The following is an 18,254-nucleotide window of genomic DNA, read 5'->3' on the forward strand; positions in this document are numbered from 1 at the left end:
AAACTACTTCTACTCTGCCTTCTCTCACTATAATAGTAAAGAATTTACCCTAGAAGATGAAGAGTTTTAAGATGAGAGATTTGTGGAAGAAAAAATCAAAGGTTTTTTTCGTTATTGGTCAAAGATAAGGATGTTTAAGTAATATTTCTTTAGTCTTCCAAAGAAGACCAAGTTCAAAGGAGGCATGTCATTAATTTGAGCAAACTGGTGGGGTATCTCAAAATTCACCAAAACTTCAAGGCGTCCCTCCAAGTCACCATTTTCTCCCCTTTTTTCATACAGATTCTCTCTCTCTCTCTCTCTCTCTCTCTCTCTCTCTCTCTGTGTTATGGCCCAATCCCTCCCTCTCCTCTTTCTCCTACTCTTCCTCTTCTCACTTCAGTCTCTCCAACAACAACAGCATCAACAAATCAGCACCGTTGATCTCGCGGCCCTCTTCTCCATCAAGACCAATCTAGCGGATCTCCCTGGCTCAAACTTCTTCTCCTCATGGAACTTCGCGGCACCGAATCCTTGCTCCACCTTCTCTGGCATTATCTGCTCCTCCGACTTCTCATCCCACCCTCCAATCCTCCGAGTCACCACCCTCTCACTCGGAACTGGACTCACCAACTCACCTGGTCTCACCGGTTCACTCAACCCTTCAATTTCCAACCTCACTGCTTTAACCCAACTCCTCCTCTTCCCCGGCATTGTCTCCGGTTCAATCCCTCCTCAACTCGGACTCTTAAAAAATCTCCGAGTCATCTCGTTAACCAACAATCGCTTAACAGGTCCAATTCCTGACTCCATAACAACTCTCCCAAATCTCCACACTCTCGATCTCAGCTACAATCAACTCACTGGGTCAATCCCACCGAGTCTCACCAAGTTACCAACACTAAAGGTACTAATCCTATCCTCGAATCGGTTCTCTGGAGAGTTACCAAACGTTTTAACTCAGCTTCTCCACCTTGATTTAAAAAGGAATAGTTTTTCGGGACGGCTGCCGTTACTGCCGTTGTCTCTCCGTTATTTCTCCGTTTCAGAAAACAAGATGTGGGGTCCACTTGATGACCGTTTGGATTTTCTCTCCGAGTTAGTGTACCTCGACTTAAGCATGAACGAATTCAATGGTACAATCCCAGAGTCTCTGTTTCACTACACTACGCTAACATCACTGTTGCTGCAAAGGAACAATTTTACTGATGGGGTCCCTAGATCAGTAAAAGATGATTTGACAATCAATGGTGATGGATCAATTGTGGATCTGAGTCATAATTTTTTGTCTGGTGAGTTATCTTCAATGTTGGCAGGAGTAGAGAATTTATACTTAAATAACAACCGTTTGATTGGTGATGTTCCACGGGAGTATGTAAAGAGTGTGTATCAGGGAAGCATGAAGACTCTCTACTTGGAACATAATTACCTATCCGGGTTTCCTTTAGAATCCGGATCTCCTTTACCCGATTCGGTTTCTTTGTGCTTGTCATACAATTGTATGGATCCACCCATCGGGTTAACTGGTTGCCCGGTTAGTGCGGGTGGGCAACTGTCTAGACCGGTTTATGAGTGTGCAAAGTTCAACAATGGCACCACTAAAGGGTGAACATTGAGAGAGAAAGATAGACTTGAAGAGCCGGTAACCGGTAGTATTTTCATTTGTTTTGTCTTATAATTGTTATATTTTCACACTTTATGTAAAGTGGGTGACGGATATTAAATTATATAAGGTATAGTGTAAGACAGGGGAGTCATGTTTTGTGAGTGTTTGTTTATTTTTTTATTATTAAAATATTTTAATAATAAAATTGAATGAGATTGTAGAGTTTAACCAAGCTATTAAATTTTGGTGTCTTTTTCAATTTTTCTGAAAATGAAAATATTTTTTTAAATATTAATATAATAAGATAAAATAAAATTTTAGTAATTATCCCCTGTAAATTGATGATATTAGGTTTACCTCCTTACAAAATGCAAGATTATAGAAATCTAATGTTGGATCTTAACAATATTCCAATGTCACACAAAATTATAAAATACCCTTGATAATATCAAGGGAAATTACTAAAATCATTTGCGGAAGAATAATGTTGAAGTGACCCCAGACTGGAACCTCATTTTGCACTTCTTGACGTGAAAGTGTATGGGAATCATATATGTTTTCATCGAGATACAAGTGGAAAACATCTATGGTTCTTATCCACTTTCACATCAAGAAATGCGATATGAGGTTTCAGACTGAGGTCACTCCAGCAGGATTTCAGAAGAATAATGTTGAAGTGACCTCAACTTTTGATTGATTTAGATATCACTAGATTTTGATAATTATTTAAGACACCCTTCTAGTATAGTTTATGAATACTTTAGTCTCTTTTAAGAAATTTCTATCAAATAATCTTATACTTCAAAATGACCTATCTTAATCTTTAGATTTGAAGGTTAAAGTGGACTAATTTTAAGATTGAAACTACGATAAATATTTGTCCCAAGAAGTTGAAGACCAATTTTGGGAAGAGAAATCAAAGATTTTTATTTTATTTTTATTTCAAACTGAAAATGAGTTTAATGAGGCCACTTTGCATTAGTTTAATGGAGAAGACTAAGATCAAGGGCAATATAGTGTTTAGTTAAATATTTGACATACCCTATGTTTTCAAACCAATGGTATTGTCTTGGGACTCGTGTCTTCTCTCTTGGACTAATGAAAAATGACTTAAAGATCCCTTTACTTTAATCTAAAATCTAAAATTTTGAATTTTGTTCCTAAAACCAATCATCTTCAAGAAAATCCTAGTTGTGCCCCCCTCTAAAGCATCTATATATTTTGCTAAAGTTATTGAATAAACATATATATATATATATATTTTTAAATCCCCTAATATCGACATTTAGATGCGACTATCAATGAATGGGTTTCTACTATATTTGGATGAGTCCTTGAGCTAAAAGATGTTAAAAAAAATACACTTTCTAACCATCTAAATAAGATTTTAACTCTAACTAAGGGTCCTTGAGCTCAAATGGTTGCCACATTGGCAATTAAGCATCCTTAGATTTCATGGAAAAACTTAGTAGGCGTTTGGATAGGACTCCTTGACTACTTTTGACTCTTGCGGGGAGTTAGAAGTCGTTTGGATGCGTTTGTATGAACTACTCTTTCGAAGAGTTACTCCGTGCAAGAGCAAGAAATTACTCTTTATGAAGAAGTCAAGAAAACCTATTTCTCAAAACTCTTCTTGCGGGGAGTCAAAATCTAACGGTTCGTTTTACCAAAATACCCCTAACTTTATTAATTTTCTATGAAAATATTTCTAATTCATTTGCCCTTAAATCAAACAAAAGAAACATTTATTAATATTAATTTTTTTTTTTAAATTTTGAGTATAATGGATTTAAACACATTATATTAATATTTAATATTTAAAATATTATATTATATTATATTAATATTTATTATATTATATTATATTAATATTTATAGTTAAACACATTATATTAATATTTAATATTTAAAATATTATATTATATTATATTAATATTTATTATATTATATTATATTAATATTTATAGTTAAAATGTCAAAAACAATATAGTTTGAAGGCATATTATGACACTAAAAGACAGTCTGTCAATTTTTTTTAAAATTTTTGAGTATAATGGATTTAAACACATTATATTAATATTTAATATTTAAAATATTATATTATATTATATTATATTAATATTTATAGTTAAAATGTAAAAAACAGTATAGTTTGAAGGCATCTTATGACACTAAAAGACAGTCTGTCAATTTTTTTTTTTAATATTATGTCATATTATGTCAAAAACAGTTAGTCAAATTTTTTTTAAAATTTTAAGTATAATGGATTTAAACATATTATATTATATTAATATTTATAGTTAAAATGTCAAAAACAATATAGTTTGAAGGCATATTATGACACTAAAAGATAAAAACAATAACTGGTATAATATAAGGGTATTCTAGTCTTTTTTCTAGAAGTCATGAGAAGTCAGTATGGTTCCCAAACAAACTTCCAGCACAAAAGTACTTCTGCCAATTGATTGCCAAACGTCATTTCTGCACATAATTACTTTTCCAGCTCCTCCATAGAGTACTTCAGCTCCTGTTCTTTGGAAGAATAGTTCTGCTCCTGGTATCCAAACAGGCCCTTAGATTCATATAAAAAAAAATAAAAAAAAAAATTCAATACTTTTTATTTTTATTTTTTATGTTGATAGAAGTTTGTCCTCTACAACCTGTGACATCAGATCATGTTTTTTTTTTATGAAACAAAGTTAAGCTCAACCCTTTGTGAGAGTTGAAATCTTACTAAGTTAGTAAGACTAGTACATATAAAATAATATAATAAAAAGGGGTAAATTATACTTTGACCCCTGTAATTTGGCATAACTCCATATTGACGCCTTACTATTTTGATAATTACACTTACCTTTCCTTTCACTAATGGATTAAAATTCAAATGTTATTTTACTATTTTACCCTCTTATTCAAAAACAAAAAAAAAAAAAGCAAAAATTAAAAGCCTCTCAACATTCATTGAAGGCATTTTTTCATAGGCATATTTTTATTTATAAAAATGAATAACAATTTAAAAAGGACAAAATGGTCTTTATAAAAGTAACTAACAGTTTGGTTGATGGAAATTTGGGAGAAGGGGGTTAAGTGACCTTAGATAATTATAAGGGAGGTAAATATAATTATCAAAATATTAGGAGATTAAAATGAAATTACACCAAATTTCATCGGGTCAAAATGTAATTTACTATTAAAAAAATTTGTGAGGGCCACGGTTCTATGTGAAAATCTATTCCCGTACAGAAGTATATATGAAAAAAATATATTTTAAAACCTTTGTAAGCCCACGACGCTCATTAGTCTCAATTATAATTTCAAAACTCGTCTGAGATCAAGATGTATCGTCCGAGTCATCTCAGTATCAGGCATGTACAAGACAGATGGGCAAGTCAACTTTTGGTTCGAGATTTAAAATCCTATGTTCATTTTTTTTATTTTTTTAAATATTTTTGAACAAGATGATTAAAATGTATCAGAAAACTCGTTCAAGACAATTCGATATCTGGCATGAACATGATTTTTAAACTTGGTATTGCGTCTTGTCTTGTTTAGCTCCGATATCGAGTCGTCTCGGATGAATTTTTCGATACGTTTGAGACTTCTTGTAAGATAACTCAAAAAATTGAACGTGAGACGTAAAATTTGATCAAAAAATGATTTGTGAGTTGGTCTTGTTCAGTTCTGATACCGAGTTAACTCAGGTGATACATTTCGATCTCGGACAAATTTAAAAATCATGGGCATGAACGAGACGAGAAACCGAGTTTTAAATCCCGATAAAGGTTCCTGGTGGGATAAGGACATAAATGCCATTAACTGGAAGTGGGAATGAAAAAAAAAAAAAAAAAAAAAAAAAACGTCACCTTCTAAGCTCAGATGAGATCACATGAAATAGACGCGTGATAGTAGAATAAGTTTACCTGCAGAACACAATGAGTGCAAATATTTACGATAATTTGTCAATCCTGGATGACTTACTAAATACAGGGAACTGATCACGTGTATCGTACACTACAAAATAAAAATAAGATACCCCGTATTTATTTTGGACACGCAACATTTTGGAATTTATTGAGAACACGACAAACTAACGTTTATGACAATTATGACTTTCAGAGTTTAAAACTATCCGTTAGTTGAGACTGTCAAACGTGCCACGTGTATCTATAAATTTCAGGAATTAAATATCAGATGTCAATGGGCCAGCCCTCCATGGGTTGGGTATGGATAATAAAACTAAGCCTGTTTATTTATTGGGCCATTTTAAGCCCATTTATGTTTAAGGCCGGACTCAAACTTGGAATGAAAGCCCGTTGAGTGGCCCAACTCCATCAGAAATTATATGAAGGCCCGAATACGTGCGGGTTGGCCCATCGAGAACCCTACTCATATTTCAATTTGGGAAAATCAAATAGTTATATATTAAACTTATTAATGATTTAAATATAACTTTTAATATTCGAAAATTTTAAAATTATAATATGGGATTAAATTTGTTTTCATACCTCGAAATGAGTGGCATAAGATTCAACTTCTCTCAATTAATTCTTATTCGATCACTTTGATAGGGTTCCAAAAGATTACGTTCTGATGCACAATTTAATTTCAATTTAACAAAGTATATGAGATATTCAGGTATGGGTACAAATATTTTATCTGATTAAAAATTCGGGTAAATTTATGCACAATTATTTTTATATAAATATTTCTAGGGTCAGATATAGATACGTGTCCCATCGAATCCGTATATCCATTTATCCAAATTTAGTTCGGTAAATTCATAATAAAATATACGTATAATCCAAAATTAAGGATTTCCCATCATCTTCACAATTAGGTATATATATATATATATTATCTTTACCATTATAATGATAGAAGGGGGACTAGAAGTGGTTCGACACCAAATTTTGGATCCCACAAATGCCCCTATTTTTATATTTAAATTTAATATTATCATAGTTAACTTGGTCAAAAACCTAGAAAAATGCAACCCACTACCCCTAGAATAGTTTTCAAACTTACAAAAATATACTTTAATATTCACTCACCCTTCAATCAAGGTTTTAAATTACAAATAAACCCTTTTGATACATGTCACCTTTTAATATATATTAAATAAGAAATATAATTAATATATAAACGATGTAACTTGTAAAAAAGAATTTTCACCTCAAGAGTTGTTCAACATTTTGATGAACTATGTAACTTGTACCTACTCTGGTGGTTAAGTTTATTTTAATAAAAGAGTGGGGTACCTTAAACCCCCTACTTACCATTCAAGAAAGAAAAAAAAGAAGAAGATATAATTAATATAAATAAAAGTTTTACATTATAAACAATAAAATAATTTTTTAAATAATTAAAAATATAAAAATATTTATATATTATTATAAAGCCTCGAGTTCAGGTTGATTTAGATTGCCCAAACCCTCAACCTAGCTCAACTCGAATTAAGGTCAGGTTGAGTTATTCTAACCCAGACTTAGCTCATTTTCTACATGACTTAGCCTAGGTTTGCCCATCAATCTGGTTAAGCTCGGATTAGTCCGTCTAAGTTACAACCCTAAAGATAATATGTTTGAAAATGGGGAATTTTTATAATACCCCCGCGAAAATGATGATATTCCTCTATATATCCAAATCACGATATAAGATATACTATCCAAACATGGTGTGTTTGTGTCACACATAATTAATATTTAATTAATTTAGCTGGTCTCACACATGAATTGTGCAACTAAGAAAACCCGATAAGTGAAGTTCCACAAAAAAGCTGGGATTCTTCTCTTTCACGCCTCTCATTATAGGGCTGTCAACGGATAGGTATCCGATCGGATATCGCTATATCCGAATTCGAATCCGAAAAAAAAGAATGATATCCGAATTCGAATTCGAATCCGATCGGATAGCACTACCAAACATTCGAATCCGAACTTGAAAATTATATCGGATATCCGATAATATCCGATCCGATAAAAATCCTACAAATGAAATTTCCCTCTTTGTGTGAGAGTAAAAGAGGGTTTTACTATGTTTGAGAGAGAGTATCCTTGGATGCTCGTCAGTCGGAGAAGACGACGGTAATTAAGCTCGCACAAGTCGAGAAAATAGGTTTTACCGAGAGAGAGAGAGATAGATTATGTACGTACCTGGATGCTCGCCGACCGGAGAAGATTGTGGGTTATGGAGTTCGCAGCCTCGCACAGTCCAAACCTCCATTACCGTTCGACTGGTTTTGCGTTTCAGATTGAGGTTGAGAGAAGAAGATATTTTATAAGGTAAGTTTTGTTATAAAACAGAAATACACAGCACCATATATACATGTGTTAAAGTTTTGTTGTAAAACATAAATACATAATATATATATTCTTATCGGAGCGGATATTATCGAATCGGATATCGCAATATCCGAATTCGTATCCGAAACTCATTCGAATGTTAAACTGACATCCGAATCCGAATCCGATATCCGAAAATTTCGGATAATATCCGATTTTTCGAATTCGAATTCGAATTCGGATTCGGATTTCGACTATCCATTGACACCCCTATCTCATTATATCATTAACTCTAGAAAAACACTTTCTTCCAAACTTAGTAATATTTCGAATCTTACCAAGAGTCGTTGGGCCCACATTGCTTATCATATTTCTAAACCAATGCCTTTTAGATTTCATGGAAAAACTCATATTCAGAAAAAGAAAAAGAACCTGTTTTGAGCATCATCAAAGGTGTTGAATAATGGACGACTATCAAACTCCCAAAATAAAAGATAGATTTATCTTTGACTGAAAGTCAACATCTCTTTTCGTTGATGAATTAATGGGGGAACTTTGATTTAGTAATTTACTTTTTTGTAGTGAAATAGACCCATTGGGTTTACCCTCCCAAAAAATAAAAGATTAGTTTCATCTTTGACTGAAAGTCAATGTCTCTTTTTGTTGATGAATTAATGGTGGAACTTTGATTTAGTAATTTACTTTTTTGAAGTATATTTTAAATAAAATCATCTTGGATAATTCATCCACAAGAACTAACATTGACTTTTAATTAAGGGGCTTAACCTAATATCACCAATTTGGTGAGGGGTATTACTAAAACACCCTTGAAAATATATAAATGATATATATTTAATATAAGTATTTTATTTAGATATGTTGTATATAATGTTTATGCATACTTTTATAAAAAAAATTAATTTTCGATCAAAACAAATTATATAAAAAACAAAATATATTATATCATATTGGACCGGATCCGTAGCTTAAAATGACATCCTTTCAGTTATGGATCGGATTTTGATCTAATAAATTTCTCAGCCCGGATCAGTACCAATCTAGGATCAATCGATCCATTGACAGATCTAGAGTTGATGAGATGAAAATTTACTTAAATTCAAGGAATACTATTGAATGGGTCATGTTCAATCTCTATTCAATTTTAGAGTCATATTTTGTCATTGCAAGCATGTTTGTATCTACATTCAAATATTGTTAGAAAGAAGCATTCTACAATGATGTCTTTTAATCCGCTTGTTTATTTCAAGTGTGATTAATTTAGAGAGATCCTATTGCCACACCAACTTTTGATACTGCCACCCCAATTCATGTGGTTCTCCCCACCCTTCTGGTGAGACTAATTCCAAGGTCAAACGAACCGCCCCCTTGGAAAGTCCTATGGCAGTTGGTTGAGTTGACAGTCAACTAGACCTTGGAGGGTGGCCCCAAGGAATTGATAGCTTTGTGGGGTTTCTAACACTTGACCTAGCCTTCTTGAGGAGCTTATCAAGGCTCGGTTTGCCACTAGGCCACCCAAATTCTTATGTAAATATCACCACAAAGAGTTACCCAACATCTTGGGGTGGTATTAGTAAAAGTTGGTGTGACAATAAAAGCTCTCTTAATTTATATGGTAAGTGTGCCCGCCAGGTGAATTTTTTTTGAGATTGTTATTATAGGTTTGATAGAAACATCTTTATACCTTAATTATGATGTTAGCCCAGTGTGAACATGAATGCGAGGCATTTCTTCTCTATGATATGTTGTCCCCTAATGCCTAATTTCAAATAGACTTTTTCTTTTATGACATTGTGGATATCCCCATCCTTCGGGTGGGACTAATATTCTCGTGGTAACACAGATAGCCCCCTCAAAAAGTCCGATGTGCAATAGATTGAGTCAAGGGTCCCCTAGACCTTGGAGGATGGCCCCAAGAAACTCATAGTTTCGTGGGGTTTCAAACACTTGACCTACTCTTCTTGAGGAGTTATCAAGGTTCGACTTGCAAACAATTCCTTGGGGTTAATTTCAAGTAGAGTTTGCTTGCTAAAAAAAGAAAAAAAAAATCTCATTCTTTACTCAAGGCAAATTGACTCATCTGGGTCGTGGCATCAAACTCATGAATCATGCTATCCAATTATGAAATATAGGGTAACTAAGATTAAAATATAAAACAATGATATTAAGGATGGGATTTGCTAACCCTGAGGGGTTGGCTCAATGGTAATTTCGGACCGATTAGTGGTTAATGCTTGGGGTCGTGAGTTTGATACCCAATATGAGCATTAATTCCTCAGGGGGGCCACTTGCGAGGGTGCACCCTCACTTACTTGGTACGTGTGATGTGCAGGCGTTGCATGTGCCCTGAGAATAGTCCTTTGACAAGACCATGGTCTATGGATTGGGCAAAGCCCAGATACGAACCTAATCCGCTACTTACAGGGATACCCGGTTATCTAAAAAAAAACAAAAAAATAGATTTGGATATAAATCTTACGACTTTGAAAAATTATAGGTACTTTTCATGATAAATTTGGAGAGCTGTTATTGACACTCCAACTTTTACTTATTCAACCTCAATTAAAAATAAGGAAAATAAGCAAATAATTGAGAATAAGTAAAAGTTGGAGTGCCAATAGAAGCTCTCTTGTTTCTTTGCTAAATTTTTGGGTTTAAGATTTTATATGAGCCCAATCATAATCGTAAACAACTACTGAAGTTTTTTGAATGAGTTTTACAATGTTTGAACAATGTGTTTTAATCTTTAATTGGAGTGCTAAATAATATTAGAAATAGGGGTCTACTAAATGAAATTTGGGGTGCCAATATCTCCTCTCTAAATTTGATAATTCATTAAGATGAGTAGATTGGCGGGGATGTCACATAATTATGTTAGACAATCCAACAATAAAAACAACACACACCATGGGATAAAATGTTAGGCAAGCATGTAATATAACATATTCCTAAGATAAATAGTTGGGATGACATTCTATGATCGATCCATGCCATGACTTACAAAGGGGAAAAAAATAATAATTTTGTATATTAATAAGGAAAATCTGGTAAACACCCAATCAAAGATAATATATAGAAAATTGATTGAGATCATAGTAACAAAAAATTTCAATTTTTTTTATTTTTTATTTTTAAAGTCTGATTTAGAACAAGTTCGTACCTCTAACGATTAAAACAATTAAAAAACTCGACTTTTTCAAAAAAGAAATGTTTTAATGTTTTACACGCAACTTTTACATTTAACGTTTTAAACATGACTTTTACGTTTTAAACACATTTTTCTAAATAAATTAAATTAAATAAAAAATGAAAAATAAAAAATAATTCAATTTTTTTTTGCAGGTATATAGTTAAATCCTATGGCCTTATGGTTGTCTGTACTTTTGTTCATTGTTTAATGTAGGATTTGATGATATAAATATTTTTTCAATAGTGTTATTTTGCTTAAAAGATACATTGATATATGGTTAAGACTCTATTATATCATCATAAAATGTATTATTACGTGTGGAACATGTTATATACATAGATATTCAATAGTATTTTTTTGCTCAAAAATATATTATAAACTTAAAATAAGAGAGTTTCTATTGCCACACCAATTTTCACTAACGCCACATCAATTGCGTGCCATTCTTTGTATGGTTTATATAGGAATTGGTGTGGTATTAGTAAAAGTTGGTGTGGCAATAGTAATTCTCTAAAATGTGTACTTTACATTATTGATGCATATGTATATATCTACATATATAAGGGAAGTGTTCGAAGGCCCTAAAGAAAGCCAAACATTGTGTTAAACAATTTTTAATATATGAGTTAGAAGTTTTGGAATAAGTTGATTTTTTGTGAGGGTGGTCTCTATGTTGAGGAGATCATCCTCACAAAAAATCAACGCATTTTGAAACTTCTAACCCCATCAAAAGTGATTTACAAATAATTGATGGCCCACGATTCTTCAACTTGTAAATTGGGGTTAGAAGTTTTGGAATGAGTTACTTTTTATGAGGATAATCTCCATCTTCAGAATAAATTAGTCCATTTTGAATCTTCTACCCCACATATTGTCTCTTTAAGGCATTTAAACGCTCCCTATATATATATAGAAAATGCTAACGTTCATGACCTTATGGGGTTATTAGCATTCTCCAACACTTTTTTTCTTCTTCTAATAATACCTATATTCATTTTATCATTTCGTGGAAAAGACAAGGGTATATTAGTTTTTTTTACATAATAAATGTTAATGACATTTTAATCTTTAGAATAAAATGTATCTTGTTACAATAAATGATTTGACAATCAATGCAAACAAGCATTCATTATAGAAAAGATCAACATACCCTATTTGTTTTCACAAAAAGACAAAATGAATAGGCGTATTATTGAAAGAAAAAAAATTGTTGGACAATGCTAATGTCCCCAAGAAGTATTGGACGTTAGCATTATATATGTATAGGGGGGTGTTCAAGGGACATACTCAAAAACATAGATTGTGACAAAGAAATCTAGCCACCAAATATCTCACGATCCAATGGTTCATCTCCATTAGAAACAATTGTAAAACACCAAGAATAGATGACTAATTTTTTTTATTTATATTTATATTTATATTTTTTATGATTTAAGTGTTTTGGCTTTTAATAGAATATTGGGTCTTTAAATCTTTTTTGTTGTTAGGGATTTTAAGAGAGGGTACCAAGTTTCGATTCAATTTCAGACATTTAAGTGATGAAATTAGATTTATTTCAGAATTATGACAATAATATTGAATCCTAAGGTTTGAATTTTGATTTTAAATCATATGAATGGGTCATTTTGGCACTTTAAGTAAACCTTAATTTATATCATTGGATTGTGAGTTTGGCAAGCCTTAATGGAATTTGTGTTTCTTGTGAAAGCACATGTTAATTTTTAGATGGCAAAATAAGATTAATATTTTTTTCCTATTTTAGTATAAACATGGAGATGTTGTTGATTGGTGCTAAGATGTATGATCCCAGAGTGGGAACAATTTTATTTTTGTTGAGTGTGATTTAATGTTCTATGGGTTATTTTTAGCATAATAGACAATATCTAGTTTGTTTCGAAATGTTTTATTTATTTTAGGTGTAGATTGAAAAAGAAACCCAGGATCATGATGTTCTCTTTGAACTAGTAGCAGACAATTATTTTTTAGTTTGTATGTTCTTGTGTTGTATTTATTTCTAGGGTTCTCTTTGAATGTGAGTTTGATTTCTTCTCTACAACTTCTTGATGGGAATAATTACTCAAGAGACCTCAACTATTATGGATGTTGAGGATGCTTGAATGTAGTTTGGAAGGGATTTCTAGAGTGGAAGACAAAGCCAAGGGTGGTGAAGATGCATTTTGAGGTGTTGGCTAAGGTCGACAGTGATACCAAAGAGGGTGGTGCGGGTTAACCCAGTGATCGTGGTTCCGAATGTGCTCATAGGGAACATTACCATGTCTAGGATTCCTATTGTTTACAGTCTTTCCAACCCTCTCACCTTCACCTTGTAATGTGGTGTGGGGATTCTTTTTCTTCTTTGAGGTTATTACTTGGGATGGTAATGAAATCTCAAATAATTCAATATTGAAACATACAAAGACTTTAAAGACCAAATGCAAACACCTTCGAATTTAAACATCAGAAATTTAAAACACTCAAATATACTCTATTGTCTCAGTATACACTTGTTTGTCGTAGAACAACAAGCTTAGTCTCTTACACATCCATGAGTCAAGTTAAAAGAAAATACATAATCATTATTAGAGAAAAGCTAAAAAAAATACTAGAAAGTAGGTTTGTAACTTCTTGAATCCATTGGAATTGCTGAATTCCACATGTTTCACTTCAGGGAATTGATCATCAAATGCACCACAAGTACGCTTATCTTCAATCAAATGTCTTTTGGCCTCCCTCATATGATCGAAATGACTTAAAACAGACTGATGGATATCCATATACGTATTGATGACATTCTTCTCAAGTGATAAATATTATTGTCTTCCGTCCTACGAAAATCACATAACATTTGGTCATTTTCAAAGCAAATCCAACAAAATCAAGTTCAATTAGTGATCAAACTATCTTAGAGATGGGATGCATTTTTATAATTGCATGTTAATAAGATGGTTAAGAAACTAAAGACGAAAACATGTGTAAAATTGAAGGATCCAATCATTAAGTGAGTGTTTGATAGCACTTCAAAAAATGACTTTTCACAGCTTTTTCGATTAAAAACTCAATTTCGTGTTGCGATTTGTGTTTGATAGCACTTCAAAAAGCGATTTTTTAGTTTTTTAGTTTTTGTTTTTTGTGACCGCAGTTTTGAAGAGTCTCACAATTGTGTTTTAAAAAAATGCTAAAGTGAAATGACCGAAATAGCCTTCATCAAATAGCTTATTTCCATTGTGAGTCCCACGATCTAAAACCCAACGATCACTTACTCACTCACTCACTCACTCTCTCTCTCTCTCACTTCCCGTTTTCATTCAACCTAAACCCCGCAAAAACAACTATCTACGATCGATGCCGTTGACTACGCAAAGTCCGATCGACCTAAAATCCATCTTCTCTTTCATTGGTAAACCACACACCAAGTATTTACAATCGACTCCATTGACGACGCAAAATCTGATCGATGCCATTGAACACTCCTGCTTTGCAACACTATAGAAGGCTTTTTCTCCCTCTCTCTATAATTGTGGGTTTTTCTCCTAATTTAGCTTTTGCAATCCATCGTTCTCTAGAATACTGTACGTTTGGAAGATAACTGCGATTGCAATTGAGCTCCCATCTCCCCCCCCCCTCTCTCTATGATTAGGGTTTTTGATCCTAATGTGGCTTTGCAATCCATATTTTTTTAGAATATCGTACCTTTGGAAGAGAACCACGATTACGATTGGACTCCCATTTTGTGAGGCAATCAAGTTTCAAATGTTTGGAACAATTTTCTATTTGTTTGTGGAGATGTCAAAGGGATGTCTACCGAAGTCTCCATAACATTGCCTAAGAGCAGGTATGTATGATTAATTTCCTTGAAATTAAGGTCCTGTAAATGGCTCAGATCTATAAATATTGTAAAATTTTGTTTTCTGATGGATATGCCTTCATTTTTTCTTTTAGGGGTTTGATTTTTTTTTTTTGTCTTTCATATGCAGTAGGAGCATTCTGGGTTTGTATTTGATTTTTTTTATCTTCTAAATTTTTGAAATTTTAACTTGTTAAATTAAAAAAATATATATATTTTTATCTATTGTAGATAATAAGAATCTTACTTATTAGGGGGAAAAAGTATGAACTAAGAACCTTTGTGAGCTTGTCTGTTTGAATCATATTAGAATCCAGTCATATAATATCCTAGAAATTCATGAATCAGAGGTTGAATATAATGGAAATCAAACAATTTTCAACTTAAGGTATGAATCATTGTTAGATGGGTTGTTGGATATTTATATTTAGTTAGGTAGGTAGTCGAAAAATTGTATACATGTACAAGGTGTTAATATAACACATCTACAATCTGTAAATGTTGTTAAGCAATCTCCACGAGTTTTTCATTTACTTTAAAATCCAAGAAATGACATTTAAAATTTTAAAAAACAAAACCCCATTTCTTATGATATATGAATGACCTTGAAAATGATAGAAATACTTATGTAAATATAAGGTCGAACAAGTTCATAAAAATACATAGATCCATAGAAATAAATTTTTTTTTACTCAATAAATCAAAGTTTATAGTTAATCATCTCATAGATGGTAATCTCGCACCTTATCAAGATGTTCAATACCATCTATAAGATTATAGGAGATCATGAGTAAATGGTCGAAAAGAACTATTCAATCATTTACATTTTATTTCTATTTTTGTGTATGGTGAATAACATTATGTTTAAATGATGTCAGAATATAAATGAGATGTTATTTGAATGTGTTATGTATATAGGTTGTTATGTGGATATTGGATTGTGTATTATATAAGAATTTTCTTTATCAGGAAAATTTCGCATGTCTATTTTTTAGAGGAGATACTATTGAAATTTTGATAGAATTATAAAATTTATAAATTTATTTAAATTAAAATAATTATTTTTTATAATTTTTTAATATAAATTTATTATATTTATATATATTTAGTGTAATTATATATTTATTAGGGTATTCTGATCATTTTTTGTACATTATGGGTGCATTATTAACATTAATGGTATTTTAATCATTTTACTTGAATACAATAGAATCCAGTAGTTGTATCAAAACTAAATTCTGCTGAACAACATAATACTTTTACAAGACTCTATTAAACAAGCTTTTCAGTATTTCAGCTTTTTACAACTATGTCTAGCAACTGCTTTTTATAGTAGAATTTGAAAGCAAATTTTGATAACGTTATCAAACGGGGTCTAAGCTATATCATTTTTTGTTTTATTTAAAATAAAAGGTCAAGTACATGGTAAATGGTTTGATAGTTGAGTTGAAAGGGAATGGTATGAAGTAACAATTTATTTTCGATATCACGGGCTGTAATAAACAATTCGAAATGTTTTCCTTACTATTCATTCATTTATTATTTGAAGCCTAAAACAAAAAAGGAAAATTAACGCATACAATGGATACTAATCATCAGACAATTAAAAAAAGAGTGCTGATAATACGATGCAGTTTTTGGTGCACGCCATGTGGCGTGAATGACATTAGTAATAAAGAGAACTTCTCTCTTGCTGTCCACATATTTATTCTTTTAGGTTTCAAATCTTAAAAAGAGTCATTGGTCCTGCATTAATGATCACATTGACAATCCAACAACACTACCTTTTAGATTTTATGAAAAAATTCATATTCAAAAAATAAAATATTATTTTTCGAGCTTGATTCAAGGTGTTGAAAATAGATGGGGCATCGAACACCTAAATTTAAAAGTAAAATTCAACAGTGAAAAATAATTATTTTTAAAAAAAAAAATTCTTTTTAAAATTCATATAATTTAGTCCTCTACAACTCCATTGCATTGGATCATGTTTTTGAATGTCACAAGGTGATCTAATCAGAATTTTTTTTTTCACTATGAGAAGGAGAGAGAAAGGGGCGTGCACTAAAAAGGCGTCATATTATCAAAATTCTTAGAAGAAGTTTGTTCATTGCACCCAACACAGATATGATCAGATTGATATCCAGAAAATCAATCCTTCTACTGTCTTGCAATTATACAATCCTTTCAAAGAGATAATAACTATTAACCCCCTATCATTTTTTAACTCCCATTCACCAACAAAATTTATAATTATCAAAAAATAAAAATAAAAATTCCTTTTGATTCAGTTTCATTGATACTTATAATCCCATCCACCAATTCACCTTCAAAAACCAAAGAAGATAAAAACTACCAATCCCAAGCCAAGATCAACTAATTAGAAGAAAACCCATATTAAATATACGAGAATCAATAGAAAATTTCACTATCTATTACTGAAATAATATAATTAATGGAAATTTCATTAGAATCAGTAGAAAAATTGGTGTTTTGATTTCTTTCTACCGAAAAACTTTTGGGTATGATTGTGGGACAATATGGTTTCTTTGATTTGGTTGGTCAGAGACTTGTCTAAATTCTCGTTCAATAAAAATTGTATTGTTCTTGTTCGATGTGAGATATTTTGGAGGTCTGGGATGATTTAACTCAAGAGGTTTCCACTTTAGATAATGCGTTAATTATTGGTGATTCAACACAACTCTCCATCATGGAAAAAAGAGGTCTTAGGCTTGTTGATCAAAATTTCAATTAAAACCAAGATTTCACACCACCCAGACTACTAGAAAACATATTATTATAAGCAACTAGTTGCATATCAAATTCTCGAATGCTTACCTATGGTATCAAGGGAGAGCGAGGGTTTGTTCGATTTGTCGATCAAATGAGATTAATTCGAAGATGGAGGTGGGTTAGAGATTGTAAATCCAATTTTACCAGAATTGTCTTATTATTGTCCCTTATTAGAATTAATTGAATTTTACTAAATCCTCATTTGATGTCCATTTCATAATCCATTATGAGGTCCAAATTCAATTCTCAACTTTATAATTAATTATACGTCTACATATGTGTTTGATAAGGATTTTATCAAAATTAGTTTTAGTTCAAACCGATCTTACCTAAAATAAAATCCTTTAAAAGACATATTTATTGAACAAATATTATAAAAAAGGGCTTATTTGTAATTTAAATTATTGATTAAAAGGTGTTCGAGGATTAGAAAGTAAAAAAAAATAAAAATTGATAGTTTTGTAATTTTGAAAACTAAGGAATAGATTGCAATTCTATCAATTTTTTTTACCAAAATGCCCTTGATTATATTAAATTTAAATA

At 31.8% G+C, this 18,254-nt stretch overlaps 1 protein-coding gene across 1 annotated transcript; it reads left to right on the forward strand.

Annotated features, from left to right (window-relative positions):
• Window positions 1-274: 274 nt before the first annotated feature.
• LOC147388344 (Leucine-rich repeat (LRR) family protein) lies at window positions 275-1,813 on the forward strand. Its single transcript, XM_086421120.1, has one exon. The coding sequence runs from the start codon at window positions 329-331 to the stop codon at window positions 1,586-1,588; it is 1,260 nt and encodes a 419-aa protein (XP_086277246.1). The 5' UTR covers window positions 275-328; the 3' UTR covers window positions 1,589-1,813.
• The last annotated feature ends 16,441 nt before the right edge of the window (window positions 1,814-18,254 follow it).

Source organism: Akebia trifoliata, chromosome 13 (assembly GCF_017979445.1).
Source record: "Akebia trifoliata isolate Shusen 1 chromosome 13, ASM1797944v1, whole genome shotgun sequence".
In the NCBI taxonomy this organism is placed as follows: Eukaryota; Viridiplantae; Streptophyta; class Magnoliopsida; order Ranunculales; family Lardizabalaceae; genus Akebia; species Akebia trifoliata.